This window comes from Sapajus apella, unplaced genomic scaffold (genome assembly GCF_009761245.1).
Source record: "Sapajus apella isolate SASKATOON/1434 unplaced genomic scaffold, GSC_monkey_1.0 scaffold134, whole genome shotgun sequence".
In the NCBI taxonomy this organism is placed as follows: Eukaryota; Metazoa; Chordata; class Mammalia; order Primates; family Cebidae; genus Sapajus; species Sapajus apella.
This window is the reverse complement of record NW_022437074.1, coordinates 3,506,197-3,529,620: the sequence shown is the minus strand read 5'-3', so window position 1 is coordinate 3,529,620 and position 23,424 is coordinate 3,506,197. Positions and strand designations below refer to the sequence as shown.

At 47.0% G+C, this 23,424-nt stretch overlaps 2 protein-coding genes across 2 annotated transcripts in view; one reads left to right on the top strand and one right to left on the bottom strand.

The window, feature by feature from the left end:
• SH3RF3 (SH3 domain containing ring finger 3) overlaps positions 1–23,424 on the bottom strand; it is a 360,308-nt gene that overhangs the window by 137,556 nt on the left and 199,328 nt on the right. The window contains exon 2 of the mRNA XM_032263040.1: positions 14,789–15,064. Coding sequence (XP_032118931.1) covers positions 14,789–15,064 — 276 coding nt within the window. The remainder of the gene's footprint in view (positions 1–14,788; positions 15,065–23,424) is intronic.
• Positions 17,834–18,600, top strand: LOC116539859. The gene is given in 5 exon segments (XM_032263041.1): positions 17,834–18,116; positions 18,119–18,382; positions 18,385–18,414; positions 18,417–18,461; positions 18,464–18,600. Coding segments are annotated over 5 exon segments (675 nt in total). The 3' UTR covers positions 18,517–18,600.

The following is a 23,424-nucleotide window of genomic DNA, read 5'->3' as shown; positions in this document are numbered from 1 at the left end:
CTGTGTCAAAATATGTGATGCAAAAACTGACAGAACGAGAAGATGAATCCAATATTACAGCTGGAGGCTTTAACACCCCTGAATCAAAAATGGACAGAGACAGCAGGCAGAAAATCAGTAAGAATATAACTGAACTTAATAGCACTTAATGGCACCATCATTCTTCTGGACACAACTGGCATCCATAGACTATTTAATCAAAGAACAGCAGATCACACATTCTTCTCAAGCCCACAGGGAACATTCACCAAGATAGACCATATTCTGGTCTGCAAAACACACCTTAACAAATTTAAACAAATAGAATCTACTCTCAGACCACAATGGCATTAAATTAGACATCCATAATAGAAAGATAGCTGGAAATCCCAAAATACTTGGAGATTTAACAGCATACTTCCAAATAACACTTGGAGCTCAGAAAAACCTCTCAAGAGAAATTTAAAAAATATATTTAACTAAATAAAGATGAAGATGTAATTTACCAACATTTGTGAGCTGCAGCAAAAGCAGTGCTTAGAGGGAAATTTACAGGACTGAATGTATAGATTAGAAAAGAAGGAAGATCTAAAATAAATAATCCAACTTTCCACTTTAGGACACTAGGAAAAAAAAGAGCAAATTAAATGCAAAGGATAAACAAAATAAAAGAAATAAAAGAAGAAATTAGTGAAATTGAAAACAGAAAATCAACAGAGAAAAATCAATGAAACAAAAAAAGTTTTCTTTAAAAAGATCAATAAAAATCATATGCTTCTAGCTGGCAAACTCAGAAAAACAGAGGACACAAATTACTAATATCAGGAATAAAAGAGGGGACATCACTATATGTCCCATGGATGTTAAAAAATAATGAAGGAATATTATGAATAATGCTATGCTCACAAATTTGACAGCCCAGATGAAATGGAACAATTCCTGGAAAGACACAGTCTGCTAAAACTTATACAAGAAAAAACAGATAATTCAATAGGCTTTTTTGTCTATTAAAGAAACTGAGTAACACTTTGGGATGCCAAGGTGGGTGAATCTTTTGAGGTCAGGAGTTGGAGACCAGCCTGACCAACATAGTGAAATCCCATCTCTACTAAAAATACAAAAAAAAAAAACATTATCCAGGCATAGTGGCACATGCCTGTAGTCCCAGTTACTCGGAAGGCTGAGGGAGGAGAGTTGCTTGAACCAGGGAGGTGGAGGTTGCAGTGAGATGAGATCGCCATACTGCACTCCAGATTGGGCAACAGTGAGACTCCATTAAAAAAAAAAAAAGAAACAATAAATAACTAATAAACTTTCAAAACAGAAAGCACTAGGCCCAGATAGGTTCACTAGTGAATTCTACCAAACATTTAAAGGAAGAAATTATACTAATTCTCTACAATGTCTTTCACTTCTGACATTACTCTAATATCAAAGCAGAGAAAGCCATTGCGGGAAAAGAAAATTACAGACCTATATATCTCATGAACATAAATGCAAATATCCTCAACAAAATATTAGAAAATTTAATACAACAAGGTATAAAAAGAATTATATACTACAGCCAAGTGGGATTTATCTCAGCTATGCAAGGCTGGCTCAACATTTAAAAATCAATGAATGTAATCTAGCATATCCACAGGCTAAAGAAGAAAAATCCCATGCTTATATCAATAAATGCAGAAAAAGCTTTTAACAAAATCCAATACCCATTCATGATAAAAACTCCCAGTAAACTAGGAATAGATGGGAACTTCTTCAACTTGATAAAGAATATTTACAAATAACCTAGAGTTCACATCATCCTTAATGGTGAGAAACTTTAAATTTTCCCACTTAGATCAGGGACAAAGCAAGAATGTACTCTCCACCCCTGCTTTTTAACATCATACTAAAAATACTTGATAATACAATAAGACAAGAAAAGGAAATAACATGTACAGATTGGGAAGAAATAAAACTGTCTTTGTTTACAGATGACATGATTATTTAGAAAATCTCAAAGAACCAACTGAAGAACTTCTAGAACTAATACTTGATTATAGCAAGGTTACAGGATACAAGATTAATATACAAAGGTCGATTGCTTTTGTACATACAGGTTGAGTATCTTTTATTTGAAATGCTTGAGACCAAAAGTATTTTGGACTTCAGATGTTTTCAGATTTTGGAATATCTGCATATATATAATGAGATATCTTCGGGATGGGACCCAAGTGTAAATATAAAATTCATTTGTGTTTTATATATACCTTATACACATAACCTGAGGGTAATTTTATACATTTTAATAATTTTGTGCATGAAACAAAGTTTGTGTGCATCGAGCCTACAGAAAGCAAAGTGTGTCACCCATGTGGACAAGCTGTAGTTGTTTGGCATCAGCCTCACTCCTGACTCTGGATTTATATGCTACCAATAAGCAATCATTTTCTTACAATTATTCACACTTAAGTACTTAGCAGTAAAAAACATGACATATTATTAATACAGTGAAAAAATTACATGTTCAGAGTAACTAAGCATCACAGTAGCCTCTCCTGAATACCTGTATCAGCTGTTAAACAACAGCAACGAAACAGTGGCAGGTTTTCAGTTTCTACCATGATGCTGTGCTTTGATTAAAAGGTAACTGTCTCTCTTTTTTTTTTTTTTTTTTTTTTTGGTGAGAGGAAACATCAGAAGTGGTTTGGGACCAGTAAGTGGGTCCTCTGTGGATGAGGAGACATTCTGCTTCATGGCTTTTAAAAATATTTTTTTCCAGAGTCATCTGCCCATCAACAATGGTCATAGAAATCTCTCTTTGCATGTGGAGAGGCTGCCATTGGCATGTGCAGCCTACACATGTGCCATTTTATGATCCTTTATGGTTGTGCTTGCATGGGGGAATCTGGGCATATGTGGAAAATAAATATCACAGCCAAAGGTGCCTGAGAGGGTCATTTTTCCCTTGGGGAAGAAACTGTGTGTTGTGTACTTCATTTTACGTAAGGTCAGATGTGGAATGTTCCATTTGCAGCATCATGTTGGTGCTCAAAAATTTTTGGATTTTGGAGCATTCTGGATTTCAAATTTCCAGATTAGTGATGCTCAACCAGTACCAGGAATAGACAAATGAAATTTAAATGTTAAATCATGATACAATTTACATTAGTTATAAATGTAAATGGTATCATGAAATACTTATGTATAAATGACATACTTAGGTATAAATGTAACAAAATATGTCTAAGATCTATATAGGAAAAACTAAAAATCTTAGATGAAAGAAATCAAAGGAGAACTAAACAAATAGATATTTCATGTTCATGGATAGAAAGACTCAATATTGTCAAGATGTCAGTTATTTTCAACTTAGTGTGTAGATTTAACACAATCGCAGTCAAAATAATCCAGATAATGACATATTACTCAATCATAAAAAAGGAAATGAGCTATTAAGCTATAAAATGACATGGAAGGATCTTAAATGCAAATTGCTAAGTAAAGGAAACCATTATGAAAAGGCTACATATTTTATGATTTCAACTGTATGACATTCTGGGAAAGAAAATCTATGAAGCAAGTTATTCTGTGAATATTGAGAAACTGATTATACAGTTTATATGGAGAGGCAAGAGACCCAGAAAAGCCAACAAATATTGAAGAAAAACACGGACCAACACTACATGACTTCAAGACTGAAAATAAAGCTACAGTAATGAAGACAGTCTGTTATTGCCAATACAATAGACAACCAGATCAATGGAATGGGAGAGAGCCCAGAAATGGACCCACATAAATACAGTCAGCTGATCTTTGACAAAAAAACAAAGACAACACAATGGAGAAAATATAGTTTTAAAAATAAACAGTGGGAGGAAAACTAGACATCCACATGTAAAAATGAATCTAAAAATAAACATTCCACCCCTCACAAAAATGAACTCAAAACAGATCACAGACCTAAATGGAAAATATAAAATTACAAAACTCCTAGAAGATAATGTAGGAGGAAATCTAGATGACCTTGGGTTTGGCAATAACTTTTTGGATTTATCACCAAAAGCATGATCCACAAAAGAAGGAATTGATAAGCTAGACTTCATTAAAATTAGTGATTTTTACTCTGCCAAAGACACTGTCAAGATAATGAACAGACAAGCTACAGACTGGGAGAAAAAATTATCAAAAGACCACTGATAAAGGACTCTCATCCAAATTATACAAAGAACTCTTAAAACTCAACAATAAGAAAACAGTCGGATTGAACGGCAAGTCAAAGACCTTCACCAAAGAAGACACCTCATCAAAGATGATATACAGGTAGTAAATAGGAATAAGGAAATATGCTCACATCATTTGTCATCAGGGAAACGCAAATTAAAACAACAATGAGATATCACTACACAGAGTTAGCAATTCTAATCAGTGTGTAGTGATACCTCATTATTGTTTTAATTTGCATTTCCCTGATGACAACATCAATTGCTGATAAGGATGTGGAGCAACAGGAACGCTCATTCACAGCTTACAGAAATGCAAATTGGTGGTACATCCAGATAATGACATATTACTCAGTGATAAAAAGGGAAATGAGCTATTAAGCTATAAAAAAACATGGAAGGATCTTAAATGCAAATTGCTAAGTAAAAGAAACCATTATGAAAAGGCTACATATTATATGATTTCAACTGTATGACATTCTGGGAAAGAAAATCTATGAAGACAGTACAAAGGTCAGTGGCCGCCAGGAGTGGTGGCGGAGGGAGGGATGAATAGGCAGATCAGAGGATTTTCAGAGCAGTGAAATTACTTTGTATGGTCCTTTAATGGCAGATACATGACATTGTGCGTTTGTCTAAATCAGTAGACTCTGCATCAAGAGTGATTATAGGTTTAGAGTGATAATGATGTGTCAATATAGGCTCATTGATTGTAATAAGTGCACCCTATATGTTGATAACAGGTAGGCTGTGCATGTGGGGGCAGGAGTTTATGGGAAATCTCTGTATTTTCTGCTCAATTTTGCTGTGAACCTAAAACTGCTCTAAAAAACACGTCTATTTTTTAAAAACCTAAAATAGCACCATAGACCAATGAAAATGAGCAAACTACAGTGCCCTATAACAACATGGGTGTAGCTCACAAATATAAAACTGAGAGAAAACAAAGCTGGACACAAAAATAAATCTTGCATGATTTCCTGATCTGAAGTTCATGAGCAAACACAACTCATCTGTAGTGTTAGTCGACATGCAGGGAGGGCAGCCTGGTAACCGTCAGAGGCACAGGGGCCCCAGTGTGCATCATGTTATCACTGGGTAGGAATATATTCTGTTTGTGATAATCATCAAGTTGCATAATTATGATTAGTGGACTTTCTGGTATATTATATAATTATTAAATATACATTATATATAACATAATAAAAAAGCTTTTTTTTTTTTTTTAAAGGCAACAGTCTATCTGGTATGGACAAGCAGAAGCGCACCTTGAATGTTGTGCTAGCATGTCTCTACAGGGCATCTGTGCTGCAAATGCGGACCATCGTGGGAACAGTCAGAACCAAGTCATGGCAAGCCAGGGAAGGAGGTGGGGTGGCTCAGCTGGGAAGTGAGAGCACCGTGGGGGCCATAATCACTGTCTTTAAACTTTGGCATCATTACCATGCTGAAGAATCAGGCTTAGTTTCAGTCACCCAGGAGGGTGGGATCTGCACCAAGATCAGCATGTTACTTATGCAGGCTCCACATGAGGCAGGGCTGTCCAAAGATGGGAACACCTCACAGGCCAGGAGTTGGCCAGCACTGCTAGTGTTCAGCAGGGTCAAGTTGCTCCTCATCACACCACCAGTATATTCGAGCATCTCCTAAGTGTCAAGCCCCGGGAAGGGCCTTTGGCTAAGGAAGAAACTATCCTCTTCCAAGGAGGAGGAGGGCACCTGCTGGCAAAGAGAAGGTCAGCATCTGGTACTGTGAAAGCTCATGAAAACCCCACAATGCTGCAACATGTGGGGTCTAAAACAAGCATGCTGAGTGTTGTGCTACTGTGAGATTAGTGAATGAGCAGTGGACTCTGCCGCGGCTCCATCTGGCTAGAGTGGCAAATCCAACACAGACCTAGCTGCAGTGTGGTGTCACCTGGCGGCAGGTGTCTGTTCTGGCTCAAATATCAATGGGGGAATTTCTGGTTGCTGTGGCTTTCTGGGACCTCAGGAGGGTGGTGGGACCAGAATGCTCCAATTTAGTTGGCAGTCATTTTGGTGTAGAGGCTGGGCTGGGAGCATACTGGGGTACAGGGAGTCAGCCACTCTCTACACCTAAAAATCCATAATTAACTCTAAGAATGTCAAGGAAGAGTCCCCAGCTCTGCCTCTAACCCAAACTCCCACAATAATTACAATCCCCAAAGAGGAATGTTGGCATGCTGGGCAATGAAAACATTCACTGTAGCACATTAGGGCTACTAGCACAAATCTGGTGTGTTCTGGAACAGTAATGACTCTCCATCCCCAATGCAGGGCCAGGGAAATAATGGCAACTTTTTGTGGCTAGACCACAACAGGTCTCTGATTTGTCATCATGTTACAAAAACCTGGAGACATTGCTTTCAGAAGGACAAGGAAGAAGGAAATACCTGCTTTGCAGGCTCATTAGTATAGGGAGAAATACCCTTCCTCAAAACACCAAATGGGCTTTGTATATGAAGATGGCAAGACTGATCTGCATGGGCTGGACCTGAATGTTAAGTTGCTGCTTCACAGAGGAGGGCGTCCCCAGGCTCTCCACTAACTCCCTCCTAACAGACGTACACTCAATACTGGAGGCTCCCAATGGTGGAAGACGAAAGCCACGCTGAAGTGCCCTTGGCTCTGATAGTGCTGTGCTCCATGTCACAGGTCAGGAACGTTTTCTAGAAAGAGCCAGATAGTAACTATTTCAGAATTTATAGGTCAATTACTCAACCCTCCACTATAGCATGACAGCACATACATGAATTATGGCTGTGTACCAATAAAACTTTATTTACAAAAACAGGTGGCAAGCAGGATTTGGGCAGTGAGTCCTGGTCCACCACCCCTTGCCTGATATAGGTGAGAAAACTAAACCAAAGCAGAAACCACAGGCATCACCAAGAGTCAGCTGAGGCAGACAATATGGCAGCATTCAAGAATTTTATGAATGAAACTTGTTTCCCTGACATCATTTCTCTTTCAGATACAAAGCTCAGTTTCATTTATAGGTTTCATGTCAAGTGTTCATTACTCACTGTGAGCCCGTAGACTTCCATATGCTGTTTTCCCTATTGCCTGGTATTTCCAAGTTTGAAAATATACCAAATGCCGTTGCCATATGGCAGTGGCTCTCCTTTGTATTCAGGTGGTCTCAGCATGGTCTTAAATGATTGTAAGTCTGAACTATAAACATAAAGTGGTTATTTAAAAACTACATCGCCTTTCTTCCTAAGGCTTGGTGGATAATACATTTGCAAAGGATTCAGGTGACACGGTAGCACCTACCATCTAAAAAGGGTCTTTAAACTGCATTTTAAACTAATTTACCTGCCTCTTCCAAAGTCTGTGTGTTCACTTCCACCTGGGGAGAAGGAAAGCCGCGACACAGACGGGCCTCTGTGAAGAACAGAGGCCGCAGGCAGGGCACCGACGCTTGCCCTCCCTGTCCCTCGAGGATGCCACTGGAGGTGGCTGGCAGAGCACACTGCCCTTTGACATCACTTTAAAGGCACATCTTGGCAAATGTCGCAGCTCGCACATCAGGCATTTGGGAGCTCAGCATGAAATGGCACAGTCAGTGAAAACCTTGGAGAGTTCCCTCAGCAGCTCTGGATAAACCCACATCCAGCGCCTAAGATTTCCCTTTCCTAAGCAAGCCATGTGGAAAAATCACACATAAAATGCCAGAAGCAGTCCCTGCATGGCCATGAGTGGCCCACAGCCCTGCTCTCCTGGAGGTCACCTGAACGCCCCCACTTCTCCCCACTCCTGTGCAGCTGAGTGGTTTCCTAGGAGCAATAACAAGCTGGAACCCAGGGAAAGCCCCTGGCCCTGCCGGGTCCCCCTCAGCCTCTGGGCCTGCAGGGGCATGGGCTGCCTGTTCCACAAGGCCACCCCACAGCAGTGACCCAGCCAGCCGGCCACACACAGAGGGCCCAACCCACTCCGTGTCTCAGGGAGAAGGGAAAATTAAAAAAGGAAAAGCTCAGAAACTCCCTCAGCCTTTTGGTGCAGAAATGACCCAAAACTGTGCCTCTGACAGCCGACTGCTATCTATGGTGAGGCCCTTATTGAACTGTTAGCTGCTATCAGCCCCACACCTAGCAGGCTGGCCCTGCATCCTTGTCCTGCTGTCGCTGAGGCTTCAGGGGGCTCTGACTTTCCAGAGCACCCACGGGCTTCCCCTGGTGTTCCCATCGTATCACATATCTGAACTCCAGAGGGAGGCAGAGGCAGACCCCTCAGGGAGTCTCAGGGCTGAGGGGAATCTATGGCCACAGGTGGAAGAGGAGAGGTCAGAGGTCACACCCTCTCACTGCCGGCAGCCCCAATGCACACAGACGCATGCATGCACGCACAGGCAGGGGAGACTCGTCTTGTCCCCACATCCGTGGGTTGTGAATGCCTAAGGGCAGTGCCCTCCTCACTGTCTCTGGCATTGAGTACATAGTCCAAGGTTGATAAACATCTGAAGAGTGAAGGAATGGACCAAGGAGCCTGGGTGAGGAGACAGGGGCACCCCCTCCAGCAGGCCTGCCAGCCCTGGCCAGGCGACACAGGGCACCTGCTCAACCATCAAGGTTTCCCTCCACGTCTCTCCGCGTGCCCCTTGCCGCCCTGTGTTGGGGCCAGGCAGTGGAGAGGTCTCAACCCACCCTCAGGCAGATGGTATCACATGACTGTGAACACCCACTTTTCAGGAAAAGGCGTGTGGAGAGGGAGCTTGGTTGTTGGGTGCTCCCTCTCATGGGGGGAGAGGGTAGCCCTCACCTCCAGCAGAGATTTGCTGATGATGAGGACCGAGCTATAAATGGGTAGGGGCACCGCGGCTGGGGGAGGCAGCCACACAGGCCCAGGGAGGCTGTGGGTTCAGCTGCAGGGAGAACCCACCAGGAGGCTGGTGCAGCTGCGCAGGGAATGAGCAGAGGGCTGGCAGTGGATCAAGCCCTTGAGGGAGCAAGGACTGGGTCAGGTGGGGTCCCATGGGCAGCACTGACTTTGCCCATTGAGGGCTCTGAGCAGAGGCTCCATGTGGCACAGGTTTGAGAGGTGGGTCAGGCACCCAGTAGAGAGCAGGTGGGCACCTGCGGTGACCAGAGCCAGGATGGTTCCCAGGAGCCAGGCATGTCTGTGGGGAGAGGAGTTCACATTTGGTGTAGGTTCTGATCATTTCTGGCAAAGCTTCAGACACAGCCCAAGCTTTGCCTGCAAATCAAAACTGTTATCTGTGCCATTTCTCCAACCCCCCTTTGCTGCCAGAAGGGGCTGGACAGGGGTGGTCTACAATGGCTGCCAGGCTGCTCTGCTCCCCACTGCCCTGTGCCCTGCGAGTTGAGCCTCCTTCGTGGTAGGCCCCATTCTGTACAGAGGTGGTTGCAGGTGCGCCGAGCCTGGGAGGAGAAATTCATGAAGCAAGGAGCCAAAAAGGAAAACTGGCTCCCTGAGTTTCTTGGATAACTTCACAGTAAAGTAGCCCAAGCGGGGTGCCCAGGAAGGGAGAGAATGACGTGGACCCCCTAGATCTGCATGAGCTTATCTCGCATTGGTTCATGTATACGATACAGAAAGAGGTAAAGCTAAAGCTTCCTCATCTTCTCAGCCCCCAAAGCAATCTCAATTCTCAGTCAGGAAGAAGCAGAGATGACACTGCACACTTAGAGGCTTGCCCATCGGCTGGCTCTACTGGTGAGGGGACCTTGGCCTCGACACAAGGGGCTGAGCACTGCTACCCCGAGGCGATCCTCTCTGAGATTTAGCCACCAGGAAAGTAAAAACATAGCAGACCAGTCCTGCAAGTTCGCATTCTCCATACAGCCTGGCTTTAGGAGGGAGGCTTACTTTCCTGTGAGTACTCTGGGCTAACATAAAAAGTGATATGTACCATCTGACGGAAGAGCAACTTTTCCTGAAACAGGAAGAAAGGAGAGGGCAGACAGCAAATATTTATTGGAATGCCTATTTTGAGCTTGGGTTTTAAAATGCCTTTGCTCACGTAATCCTAATATCAACTCTATTTATAGTTTAAAAAACCAACTCAAAGACTAAGTAAATGTTCCAGAGTCGCCACACATTATTAAAGAAAAGTGTCATGACTTGAATCTGTGTCTACCTCATGCTAGAGTCTAAACTCTAAGTTTGATTTTTATCCATCTGTCTCTGTCTCTGGGATCAGAAGAGCAGAGTTTGGAATTAATGCTGGGTTACTTCACAAAGGTAAGGACTCCCATGCTTTTGAGAAATGATTCAGGAGCATAAGAAGGTCACACGGAAGGGTCTTACTGTCTGACTAGATCAGGACAAATTGGGGGTGGGTGGGGGTGGGATGAAGGTTAGGACAGTGCAGTGGTTGCAGCCACCAAGCCCTGTGGCTCCTTCAAGTGGCACCCCTGGTGGGGATTAGGGTTGACGTGGCAAGTCTGGGGGCCCCACTGCAGTTGGGTGCAAAAGTGATTCCATGATTGGTAGGCACTCTCTGAGAAAACCCCATGGCCTTTGAGGATTCCTGAGCATCCCAGCTGGAAGTCATCAAGGGCAGCTTGGGCCCTGCACAGCAAATGCAGCTGCCAGGTAATGAGATGACCACGTTCTCATGAACTGAAAGTTACAGAATAGAGGCTCAGTAAACCCTTGCCAAATCTTGCAGGTGAACTAAGTAAGATAATATAGAGTGAGTGGCTCAAAGAATGGAGTAGTACACATTCCCCTCCTGTGCTCTAAGCCCTAGGCTCAGCAATTTATTTATATCGCGTGGTCCTCGGCACCTCCCAGATTGCACAGTGGCATTCTGACGGGGAAGATGAGGTGCTCCTGGCATGGCAAGGTTATGTGTCACCCTAAGTCACACAGTTGACATGGGGGGCCCTCACTGCAAGGTCCCACCAAGGCCAGCTTTTCCCAGGTGACTGGCCCAGCATGTATGGAGGCTCCTCAGAAACCAGCTGGCAGAGTTGGGCCCCCAGTTCTTCTTGCCTGTCATCTTTTTATTTGCACATGCCAAGCTTTCTGTAGTGGGACGAATAAGAAGTAATAAAATATCATTTTTCTGGCCGTGTGCAATGGCTCACGCCTGTAATCCCAGCACTTTGGGAGGCTGAGGTGGGCAGATCATGAGGTCAGGAGATGCAGACCACCCTGGCCAACACGGTGAAACCCCATCTCTACCAAAAATACAAAAATTAGCGGGTCATGGTGGTGGGCACCTATAGTCCTACCTGCTCGGGAGGCTGAAGCAGGAGAATCGCTTGAACCCAGAAGGCAGAGGTTGCAGTGGGCCGAGATTGCACCACTGCACTCCAGCCTGGCAACAGAGTGAGACTCTGTCTCAAAAAAAAAAAAAAAATCATTTTTCTTAAAGCTGCTTTACAAAAACTGATTATTCATTTTCTTCTGAAATAAAGCAAAGACTAGATTTTAGAAGGACTTTAATTAATGCCGCTTTAACAGGACTATTCAAAAGCAAGCACCAAAGATAAAAACCTTGCTTTGATCCACCAGCTTTAAGCTCCATCAGTCTGCCACAGTGATGCCGTGTAAAGGGGGGTTACAATAGCTTTCAGAGACCCTTCTTTCCTCACTGTCTCTGGAATGGAACATATCCAAAGAATAAAAACATTCCCCAGAGGGGAGACCATGAACCAGCACCTCTGCTGCAGCACAGGAACCATTTGGTTCCTGGAGGTCTGATTCATATGGAGGTTGTCAGAGCCAGTGTGTGTGTGTCTCGGCTGCATGCCAGGCACGCACGGGGGAAGTGGGGTGGGTCAGACCCACCGTGGAGGAAAACAGGAACTAAGCAGAGAGTCACATGGAGTTGCCCATGTCTCTTGGGGCCTTTATTTTCGGACACCGTGGAGTGAGAGATGCAACAGGACAGGTAGCAGAGGCAGCCGTTCCCTGCCCGGCCTTGCCCCGTGGGGGTCACAAGGTAAAAGTGGGCACACGGGCATGGCAGGAAGGTAGTGTCACAGCACAAGTCCCTCTAGGGATCACACCCAGGAGACTCTAATTCTCTACATTAATTCACAGGATTCAAGTAAAGAAAGTCCTTGAACAAAGAATCTGTGATATGACACTTCCCCCTTGCCTCCTATGGGAGCCGTCACAGATCCTGAAACAGCATGCTGGGCCTCCCTCGGCTGGTGCCTCTGCCCTCAGTTCAACCCGGACATCACCTTCCAGAGAGCCTGGGCAACCACGCCCACCTTGATGGTGACACTGCCCACTCGGGAACAGACAGATCCCTGCTCGGCTACCCCCACTCCACATGGCAACCACAGAATAAGTCTAAGCCTGATAGCTCTAATTTCACTGTTTCCTGTTAAACATGGAACATGGAATTCCATCACTGACTACTCGGGAACCTTCATTAAATACCCGGTCTGCCCTCGGTGATCCGATGTAGCTCATGAGCCTCTGGCCTGTCTTCTGCACACTTCTCCACTGGCCTGTCTCCCGCACCTGACTCTGGGCTCCAGATGGGCAGCAGGCCTGACTGCATCCATGGACACAGCACAGTACCTGATGCGGAGTCAGGGCCCAGCATGTTTCTGGCAATAAATAGGCAGGTGCCCTTTGTCCTCTTGTCCGGTGGGCTCTAGTCTTCACTGCACATCCTGGGCAGAGGCCCATGGAATGCAGCAGGTTATATGGTGATGGCAGGAAAGGCAGGCAGTCGCTTCTGCCCAGAGAAGCTGGGCCTGCCCACAGGTTCCAGGGCCCTGCGACAGCCCATTCACAGTGGGTTCTCCCGAGTGGAAAGCCTCCTCCTGTGAGGCCCCGGGAGAAGGGCCTGGGCTCTGTAGATGGAGCCCACCAAGCCTGGAGGGGCCTGGAGCCATTATGGGATCTATCTCCTTAGCAAGGCCCCCCGACCAGACCCTGAGAGTTAGTTCAGAGGTCCCTGCTCTTGGTCATGAGGGACCACCTGGGCACCAGTGACCCCAGGTCTTCTCTTGGGCCAGGCGGAAAAGGTCCACTGAGCAGAGAAGCAAGGTGGGGTTCTGTGTGTCTGAGAAACAGCCCCAGGAAGCTGCTACTCTCACCCTCCAACTGAGTGGGGAGGGAGGGAGGCCCCAGTGCAGCTTCCTGGGAAGCTGTGCAGCCAGATGACAATTGGAATTAGCATCAGAACACCTTGATAAAAGGAAGGGAGAAGGAGTTGAATCCCTGAATGAAAAATAGATTATTCACTGTCAGGCTGAACAATAGAACAAGACATAAATAGCAGCCGTGCGCAGGACATGCCAATTTTGCTCAAAAATAGTGTGCTTGGTTCACTTGCCGCCCTCCAGAGAGCACAGTGCCACCACCGAGCTCTGCACCTGGCAGATGGGGGAGAGAGCAGTGGCCTCTTGGAAGCAGGAAGGACATAGGCTTTAGAGGCAGAGATCTGAGTTAGAATTCTAGTTCTGTTACTTACAATTCTGTGTGTGTGTGTGTGTGTGTGTGTGTGTGTGTGTGTGTGTGTGAGAGAGAGAGAAAGAGAGAGAGAGAGAGAGAGAGAGAGAGAGAGAGAGAGAAACACTGACATAGAGAGACACAGGCAAGACAGACTGAGTGAGGAGAGAGCAATGACTTCTTGGCATCTAAAATACCGTGAGGCCAATATAAGGGAAGAAATCCCTGTGCAGGGAGGTGGAACAATGTGAGTGTTAACATCAGAGATCTGCATTAGGATTCCGGCTCTGTTATTTACATCTGGGTGTGGCGGGGAGCAGGTGTAGGAGGGGCAAGGGATGGAGGAGACAGAGGAGACAGGAGATGAAGATGGAAAGGAAGAGGAAGGGGAGGGAGGAAGGACCCAGCAACCAGCCTGGATAAGTTACAAAGCCTCTCAGAACTTTGGTTCGCACATGGAGAAAACAAGGTTCCAACTATTTTCCCTGGAACCTGGGACAGCCGTAAAGACCAAGTGTGAGCTTGTTGGCTGAGCACTTGGTGCAGAAAATTATTCAACAGCAACTGGCAGGACAGCCAGAACCAGTCGCTTCTGTACTTCACCCAACCCTCCTGCTTAATTTCGCCTGTCCGTGCTATTTTGTTTTCTCCCAGATGTTTGCTCACAGGGCTTTCTGTGCACCTGGTCCACTCTGTCTCTGGTGCCCCAGAGGACAGGGCTGCGAAATATGGAGCATGGAATTCCATGCACGGATGTGAGGCCCCAGCTATCACCTCCCTGTGAGCTGACCAGGGTCTCTGCAGCAGTTGCCCCTGAGGAGCTCCTCTTACAGGACCCCAGGAGTCCTGAAAAGGCGTCATTCTGCGGCACCTGAGTCAGTGCTTAGAATCATGACTTGGGTTAACTGAGCGTTCTGGTGCTGATGGAGGCTTGTATTATCTCACGCTTCCATGTAGCTATGGGCTGGAGCTGTGTGTCAGGCTGGTGCCCTCCATTGCATTCAACCAAAAAAACCACCACCCCGTTTATGAAGTCATAGGGAGGGAGGCTAGGTCACTTGCCCAGGGTTCTGGGAGGAGCCAGGATTCAGACTCTGAGGAAAGACACTGGCTGGCTGCAGGCCTGTGGCTGGGAAGATCCCTGGGTGGCACAGAGGCTGCACAGGCTGGTGGGGCCCACCCTGGGGCTCACCTTACCTTGGTGAAGGTCAGACAGTCCTTGTCTTGGTCTTTATCTTTCATCTCAAAATCATAAAGTGCTTTTCCCTGGGGCAGGGCGTGTGGCAAGGGCTGGACGCACTGGATGTAGCTGGCTGGGAGGAAGCCCTGTGTGCCGTGCAGCTCACCATGGTACCAATGCTCATCCACCTTGCGCCGCAAGACAATGATGTCCCCCTTGTTGAACTTGAGGTCTCCAGGTTCCTTCCCCTCGTAGCTGTAGAGGGCCTTGCCATAGGGAAGCAGGCAGGGATTCTGCAAGCAAGAGACAGCACGTGGTCACCAAGAATGCCCCTTCCCGATGCCCCCAGGTGGATCTGCTGGGGCAGCCCGGGGCTTCCCAGGGGCTTTCTGTATCCTGGGGGTGCATACAGAGTGCCCCAAGAGTGGAAAATATTGTAATGAAACAGCCTGTCACAGAAACACGCACGTTCCGAGGCCCCACCAAGACAAGAGGGTCCCCATCATAGCAATTCCTCTTAAACAGGACACTGTCCGGGGCCTTCCACACAGACCACCTCAATCTGTGCAAAAAGGACTCTGAAGTAGGTGCTGGCTTATCTTCATTTACAGATGGAGACACTGAGGCACAGAGAAAGAAGGCGACTTTCCCAAGGCCCACACCTAGGAGCAGTAGGTGGAATATGAACCCAGGGGGTGTGGGTTAAAAATTTCTTACCTAATACTCTGTGTGCAATCATATTCCATTGGTTCCTATTTCTCAGGGATTTTAGTCTAAGAAGCTGCCAGATTTCTAGCAAGTATCCAACAATTTTTTCTTTTCCTCATCTACTGACTAGTCACAGCAACTCGGTGCATACTCCAGGGGTTGAAGCTGAGCAGCAGGTGTGCATGGCATTCCTCATCAAGTGTCTCATTCAGCGGACTCAGGGCCAGTGGCACGCATACACGAGGACCATGAGAGACAGCCTATGTGGAGCACAGAGGCTGTGCCCAGGCACCAGGGGTTCTAACAAGCAGTCCCCAGCCGTCACGGACCCCCAACCACAACACACAGCTTTCTGCTACATGGACGTGTAGCAGTCTGTTCCAGAGGTACAATTTCAAGGGCATAAGACAGTATCCTTTTAACATGAACGACGTTCTCGTATCCATCAGAGGTTAACCAACCTGTCTGCACCTGTTCTGCCATCCTCAGTATCAAATCATGACTAGCTCTGAAACCCAAACAAGATTCTAGGCTTCTTCTCCTTGTCAGCAATAAGAAGCCTATCAAAGAATTCCAAAACTTGATGTGATGTCTTCGTCCACTTCCTGGGCTTCTCTAACTGGCCCTGTCTCATCAAAACCATCTGGCCACACTGGCCTCTCTCCCTTTTCTTTATGGGTGGCCAGTACCCACTCAATTGTGGGAGCTTTGCCAGAGGTCAATCCTGTGCCAGAGGAAAACCAAAGGAAAGCCTTGCATTGTCCTGGTGTCAATACCCAACGATTTTCCTACCAGAAGCCGCATTTTCTCACCAGGGCTGCGTAAGCCAAGGAGTTCTTCAGTATTCGAATCAATCAATAGAAACACAAAAGCCTGAAGCAGTATTACATCGAAAAATTCTTTGTAGAGGACTTAATAGCATGTTGGCAACTCAATCATTCTACATTTATGTTTCAGCAATGTCAAAGACAGCAGTTAAGAGAGAGCCTGCTGGCAAACTGACAAACAGCCACCACTAACCAATTAAACAGTAACACCAGAGGATTTTTCTTTGCAGAACTCGAAGAGAAAAAAAATCCGTTTGCTTCCAATAATACTCATTCTGGATAGCTTTGTAGTGAAAGCACAATAGAGTGTAATGAGCCCCAATTTTAGAGAGCGGAGGCAAGGGGTAATTTGCAAGACAAGCACTGTGATCAGAAAAAATTGGAAGGGGCAGTTGGCTGCAGGCCATCAGAATAATTCCACTGCCACACAGGGGCCACTCAGCCCCCAGCCAGGGAATCTCAATTTGGGACAATTTTGCCTGAAGATATTTTTTGGCTATGACAACCGGAAGGTGGGGTGCTACCGACATCTAACAAGTAAAAGCCAGGGACACTGCCAAACACCCTGCAAAGCCTGGGCAGTCCCTGCCACAAAGAATGACTCGGCCCAGAGCATCACCTAGTTAAGAAACCCTGGCCCAGCCTGTCCAGTTAAATTTACAAAAAGACAGAGTAAGTTTCCTTGTTCTAATAGAACTTAGATTACAAATACTTTAAAAGTTAAATATAACATTTATTTTCATTTTGGGAGTATTTTCACTATCGGCTACATGGAGGGAGACACTTCGAAATCCATCAAGGAAAGCAGTTTTAAAGGGACAGTAAGAAAAGAACATGCTGTGAAGTTGAAGAACTGGGCTCAACAAGATGCACACAAAAATTTTTTACTTTGTCAGGGAATGACTCCATTTCCTTTCATTCCCAAATCACAAGGGCGAAGCTTAAAAGCAGTGTTATAGGAGCTATAGACTTGGTGGCTGTCTGGTGACTTTTGCTACCATTGGTAACCACAGTGGGCAGGAAGGGCCAGCTGTGCACCTGCCTCCAATGCTGCACTCCCTTCTGCGGCTGGCTCATGCTATCTGAGCACACACACCTCCCCACAGTCCCCCTGGGAGAAGGGGACACTGTGTTCCCTCTCTGCGCTCCCCAACATCAGCCTTCTCTAGACTGGGTGACATAAAAGCCACCTGAAGACACCACTTACACCCACATTGTGTAATTGCGGCCCCTACTTATGCAGTGTGACAGGGAAAGCTGGGGTGTAGGGCCAGAGAGACTGAGGCATCTCCCACCAGGCAGCCTGGGGCTGCAGGCCACCACCCTGGATAGAGGCACTCTTCGAGGCACACACTCCTGAGTCGCAGGGGGATTCTACCTTTCACAAATTCTCCAGAGGGGCTATGGCCTCACTGGCATTAGTTCTGTGGCCTGTAGGCCTCCCTGACGCCCCGCCCCCTTCACTGTCGTGGACCCCAGTTCAACCTGCCTCTGTGCCAGTGGTTCTCAAATCAACCTGTACCTGTGATGTCCCTTCTGATCAGGGAACTTGATGTGAACCCAGATGCCTGCTTGATGGCTCTGCTGGATGTCCACAAGCTGATAAAGGCCATCATCTGTCCCTCCAGCCCCACCTCCTGTGTTCCTTGCCATGGCCGTGGAATCCCCACCTAGCTGATCAGCAAGGACTTTCAGTTATCCCTGTGCTTGCCCTTTCCCTTGGCCTGGGCACTCCTCCTGCCGACTCCACTTCTGAGCTCTCACCCAGAGGGCCATGCACCTTCCCACTCCCACTGCCTTGCCTTCCATCTCTCCTGCACCCAGTACAAACCTCCTCCAGTGGCCTCCTGGCCCATCAGCCCATTGTGGGCTGGGTGCCCAAATGCAGGGCTGAGCTCACACACCTGCTGCTTATGAGCTTCAGTGGCTGCCTGCTGACCTCAGGGGATCTGAGCTTCTAGGCACACCAGCCAAGGTCCCCTAAGCTGGCCTCAGCACACCTGCCAACCCATGGCAGACTGTCTTCAGTCACGAGAAGTCTGTGCTTCTGGAACCTGCAGGGCTTGGCAGACAGAGCTCATGCTACCTCCTCTGCCCTTCTCCCTCCCTCTGAACCCACACTGCTCCCCAATCACCACCTGTGCCCTCCTAATTCCATCAGCCACCCACCAGCCACCCTAACTCCATCAGCCACCTTCCTAATTCCTTAGTCTCTATGCCACCAAGGCCCCCAGGAGGGGATTGTGCTGTTCACCCTGATGGCCCTAGGACACAGGAGTATTCCCTCTGCATAGTAGATCCCTTCTATATGCTGTTAATTTGAAGGCACTCAGGTTAGTCCTGAGTTAGGCCTGGATGGGGATGCAGGGGGGAAAGTTAGAAAAGAGAGATCTGGGGCTGGGCATGTTGGCTCCCACTTGTAATCTCAGCACTTTGGGAGGCCAAGGCTAGAAAATCACTTGAGGCCAGGAATTTAAGGTTAGCTGGGCAACGTACTGAGACCTCATCCCTTAAAAAAAATTTTTTTTAATAGCCAGGAATGGTGGTGGCAAGTACCTGCAGTCTCAGCTATCGGGAGGCTGAGGCAGGAAGACTGAGTGAGCTTGGGAGTTTGAGGCTGTAGTGAGCAATGATTGTACCACTGTACTCCAACCTGGGTGACAAAGCAAGATCCTGTGTCTATGAAAAGAAAAAGAAGCCAGGGCAGGAACAGGGCAGGAGCAGAGGCAGCCCTGGGGACTGCACCCCTGGCCACCACGCCATAGGTGGTAACTCACCTGCTGGCCCCAACCCACCACCTGCTGGCCTCGAGGCTGGCCCTGACAGCGTAACTCGTGGGGCAAGCAAGCTGTGAGAGCACGTAGGGCCCAGGTGGGGCCTGTTTGCCAGGGCCGGTACCAGAGCCAGGAGGAGAAGTGGGGAAGGGTAGGGGGCAGAAAAGCCAGGAGAAGGCAAAAGAGCCCCCCTCATATCCCCATCTCAGACTGTCAGACTCAGGTTTGACAGAGCAAAGCCAAGAGGGGAAATGAACCTTTTTAAGATGCAGGACACATTTCTGAGGGAAAAAAGGAAAAAAAAAAAAAAGAAGTCAAGGAAGGTGCTGAGAGGCGGTTTATTTGGAGGAGCAGAAGCAGCCAGAAACTGGATCTCATCAGAAAATGTTCAGATGGGTGACACTTGGCACCTCCAGAGTCTTTCATCTTCAAAGCCCTTTATAAGATTAACTAATTAGTGCATGGAAGGGGCCTAGGGCAGGCAGATGCTATTATGGGGGAGAAAAGACTTCTGCCGATTGCACAGCAGCAACCCGGAGGCCTCTATGTCCCAGCCTCCACACCCACCCAGGAGGGTGGGCAGCTGCTCCAGAGCCTGTTTGCTTTCTGCCCACTGACGTGTTTGCGAAAACTTCTCACACTGTGGAGTGCTCCTCTTTAGAAGAATTTCATTCAAACATTGTCACTAAGCCGCCATTATTTGGGCTCAAGACATTAAGAAAAAGAAATAAAAGGAAAAGGGAAAACCCATCTGGGATGCCTACAGGACAATTAACACCAGCCGCCCCTGCAAGGCATTAATAATAATTAAAACTTATAATGTCAATTTCATGGCTCATTACTCAGATGTGGCACACACATCGTCCTCTGGGCTTAATGTTCTACCCATGGAGAGAGCGCTCACGTGGGCACAACGGCGCAATCTCCGGCTTCTACGGGCATCAGGCACGTGGCAGCGGGCTCTGATGAATGTGCTCCTGACACCCCTGGGTGGAGCTCTCAGGCACATCATCCCCCTGAGCAAGGGCTGGTGCCAGAGCTGGCCTGCAGCGTGGGGAGGGCACGACTCCAACTGGCCTCCTATTCCAGACCTTCCAGCAAGCTGGGGTGGAGAAAGTGGAGCACCGGCTCCCTGTGTTTAAGACTCTAAGGATACAATGTTGTTTCCTTTTTTTTTTTTTTTTTTTCTTTTAAGACCAGAGTCTCACTCTTTCTCCCAGGCTGGAGTGCAGTGGTACTATCTCTGCTCATTGCAACCTCCACCTCCTGGGCTCAAGTGATTCTCCTGCCTCAACCTCCTGAGTAGCTGGGACTACAGGCACATGCCACCACACCTGGCTAATTTTTCTATTTTTAGTAGAGATGGGGTTTGACCATGTTAGCCAGGATGGTATCAATCTCCTGACTTCATGATCCACCTACCTTGACCTCCTAAAGTGCTGGAATTACAGGCGTGAGCTACCACGCCCGGCCAGGATGCGATCTTTCCAGGAGAGCACTTGCCATGGCTCTCACTACCTGCCTTCCATGGAAGCCCTCCTCTATGATCAGCCCAACAGGACAGATTCTCACCTGTTTTGCTCACTGTTGGATCCCCTGCTGCTGGCCTGACACAGATTGTACATTCAATATATCTACTGAATGAATGCACATACAGACTAGCAAACCAGTCCCCTGGGACTGGAGCCTTGACTCACAGCCTCTATCTGGTCCATTATTTTTCCCAAAATATGAGGTTCACAGTCCATGTGGCCCAAGATCCTGTTGCTAATAGCAGCTGGGCCTGGAGGAAAGGGGGAAATCCCAGGGGTGGCTGATGAGGACTGGGGCATTCCAGCTAGCGCTTCAGCCCATGCAAAGGCCTAGAGTTACAGATGGACATGGGGCCAGCTCACTTACAGTTTCTAGTATAGCACATCATGTGGCTGGCTGAAAAGTGGCAGGGAGATGAACACATTCGTCCACAAGCTCTGTAGGGCAAGACCCTAATCGTATACAAAGCACTGCAGCATCTGAGAATGTGGCAGGCACAGCTGATGACCCCCCAATACCCACTCTCTGCTTCTTTTGTCTGTCAGAATATTCCAAGTTTCAACTGGGGTCAAGCTTCCAGTGGACGCCTTCATTTTTCAGCGTTGCCTGCAGGCAGCCCTGGTTAGCTGTCCACATTTCTGTCCATGCGATGCAAGTGAAAATGATTCCTGCACATTCTGGAGCATGTTTTATAATAGCATGCATAAGGAAATCTGCCTTCCCACGGGCTGCATGGTAGATATGGGAGGGTGGGCCAGTTTTTCCATCAAAGATTATGCTCAGAGCAAAGGGGGAAGGAACCTGGGTCTTGGGATGACCTTGCAGAATATACCCCTGGACCATGAAATAAGGAAAAGGAAGCTTGATCTTGTCTGAGCCATCATGTTTTGAGATCTCATTTGACTCACTCAGGAAGTTTCAGGTGTGTTTACAATTTCTTTAGCTTGCAAGCATTTTTCAAGCCAAGGCATTGACTTTCATAGCACTGTTGAGGATTGTCATTTATATGCTGCCATCTTCGAATAGCACTTTCAACTCACTCTCAGATTTAGAAAAGGCATGACTCTTGGCCTTACCTTATTTTAAATAATGTATTTACCAGAGTGTATCCCATCTTCCAGTTTATAGATTTAATCTGCAATGAAGAAGTTTGTTACTGCATCACACTGCAACCAGAGGTTCCCAGGTTCTCGTTTTACAGAAAATTATATTTCGAGTTCCTTCATCCCCTTTTCTCATTCAAAGCTGCTTGTCGGGTCCTAACTTTTTGTTTCTTCCCCTCTTTTCTTCTGACAGTTTCTTCCTTCCCCATATTTGCACATTCATTCGTCCAAGAATTGACGAAACTCCTGCAATATGCCAGACTCTCACTAGATCCCACGCTACAGAGCACAGTAAGGTGCATCCCTTCTTGAAGGTCACCACCAGTGGCCCTGCAGCCTTTACAACAACTACAGTATGACGGAGGTAAGGCAAATAGAGAAAAATACAACTTTCCCTTCAAACATGGGGTGATGAGGCCACTGCTAAGCTGTTGCATGGGATGCAACTGTGAAGATATAAATTGTCTACAGCCAAAAACTGCTGTAGCAGTTTCATGTTTCAGCAAGATTAGAGAGGATTTAAAAGCAGATTTACTTTTCTTGTTTTCTTCCTGTTTTTACTTTCCCCAGACTTTGTTGTGGCCTGTTTGCCTGTTGCTCCATTCATTTTGGTAGTCAGTCCCCTGGCCAGCCATCAATAAAAGGTGGGCTGGAGACCCTGAAGAAGACCATAACGGCATGGAATGGTGTGTGCGTTCTTTTCACTGAAATTACAATGTGCACATCTGGAGTGTCCCCATGCCAAGATGACAGCCTGCCATCCACTCTTGCTGAGAGAGGAAGAATCTGACAGTGCACATGGTCCGCGTGGGGCATGAGGATGGACGTGAGAGGAGCGGCTTTGCTCCAGACATGGAGGTTCCCAAACTGCTTCAGGCAGTCCAGAGCCCGCCAGCAAGAAGGAACCCCATGGCAGGAGCCTGTGCCTCTTCCCCCAACACTGCCATTCTGCATGGAAGGTTTCCATACAGGAGCTTGAAAGAGTTCAAAAGTGAACAAAATGAGGTTTTCGGTTTGGCAGAGCCTCCTGTTCCCCACAGGCTTACCTTGTTTGTTCAGACACAACCTCAAACCCCCAGGACCCCACCTCCCTTCCTGGATCTCAGCTCCTGCTCACTGGCCACGGAGTGAGCCTTTTCTCTCACCCCCTGCCTCTATGACCCAAGTTCTCAGGGGGCTGCCTCCAGCCAGAGATTCCTGCTGCTCCCATTTCTCTGTGCTTTATTTCATGAACCCACCTAAGTGTAAAGCAAGCTCTGTGACACCTAGTTCATAAAGGGAACTGAGATTAATTTTTTTTTTTTGAGCTAAAGTTTCACTCTTGTTGCCCAGGCTAAAGTACAATGGCCTGATCTCAGCTCACTACAACCTCCACCACCCAGGTTCAAGCAATTCTCTTGCCTCAGCCTCCCAAGTAGCTGGGATTAGAGATGGCTGCCACCAAGCCTGGCTAATTTTTTTTTGTATTTTTAGTAGAGACAGGGTTTCACCAGATTGGCCAGTCTGGTCTCGAACTCCTGACCTCAGGTGATCTGCCCACCTTGGCCTCCCAAAGTGCTGGAACTGCAGGTGTGAGCCACCAGGCCCAGCCAGAAAGTGAGATTAATTCTATTCAGACAAACATGAAAACATGAGATAACAAGAATTACCTGGAAAAGTTTTAACCTTGAGCTTGGTAGTCTTGTTTAGAGTCCACAATGCCCGTGCA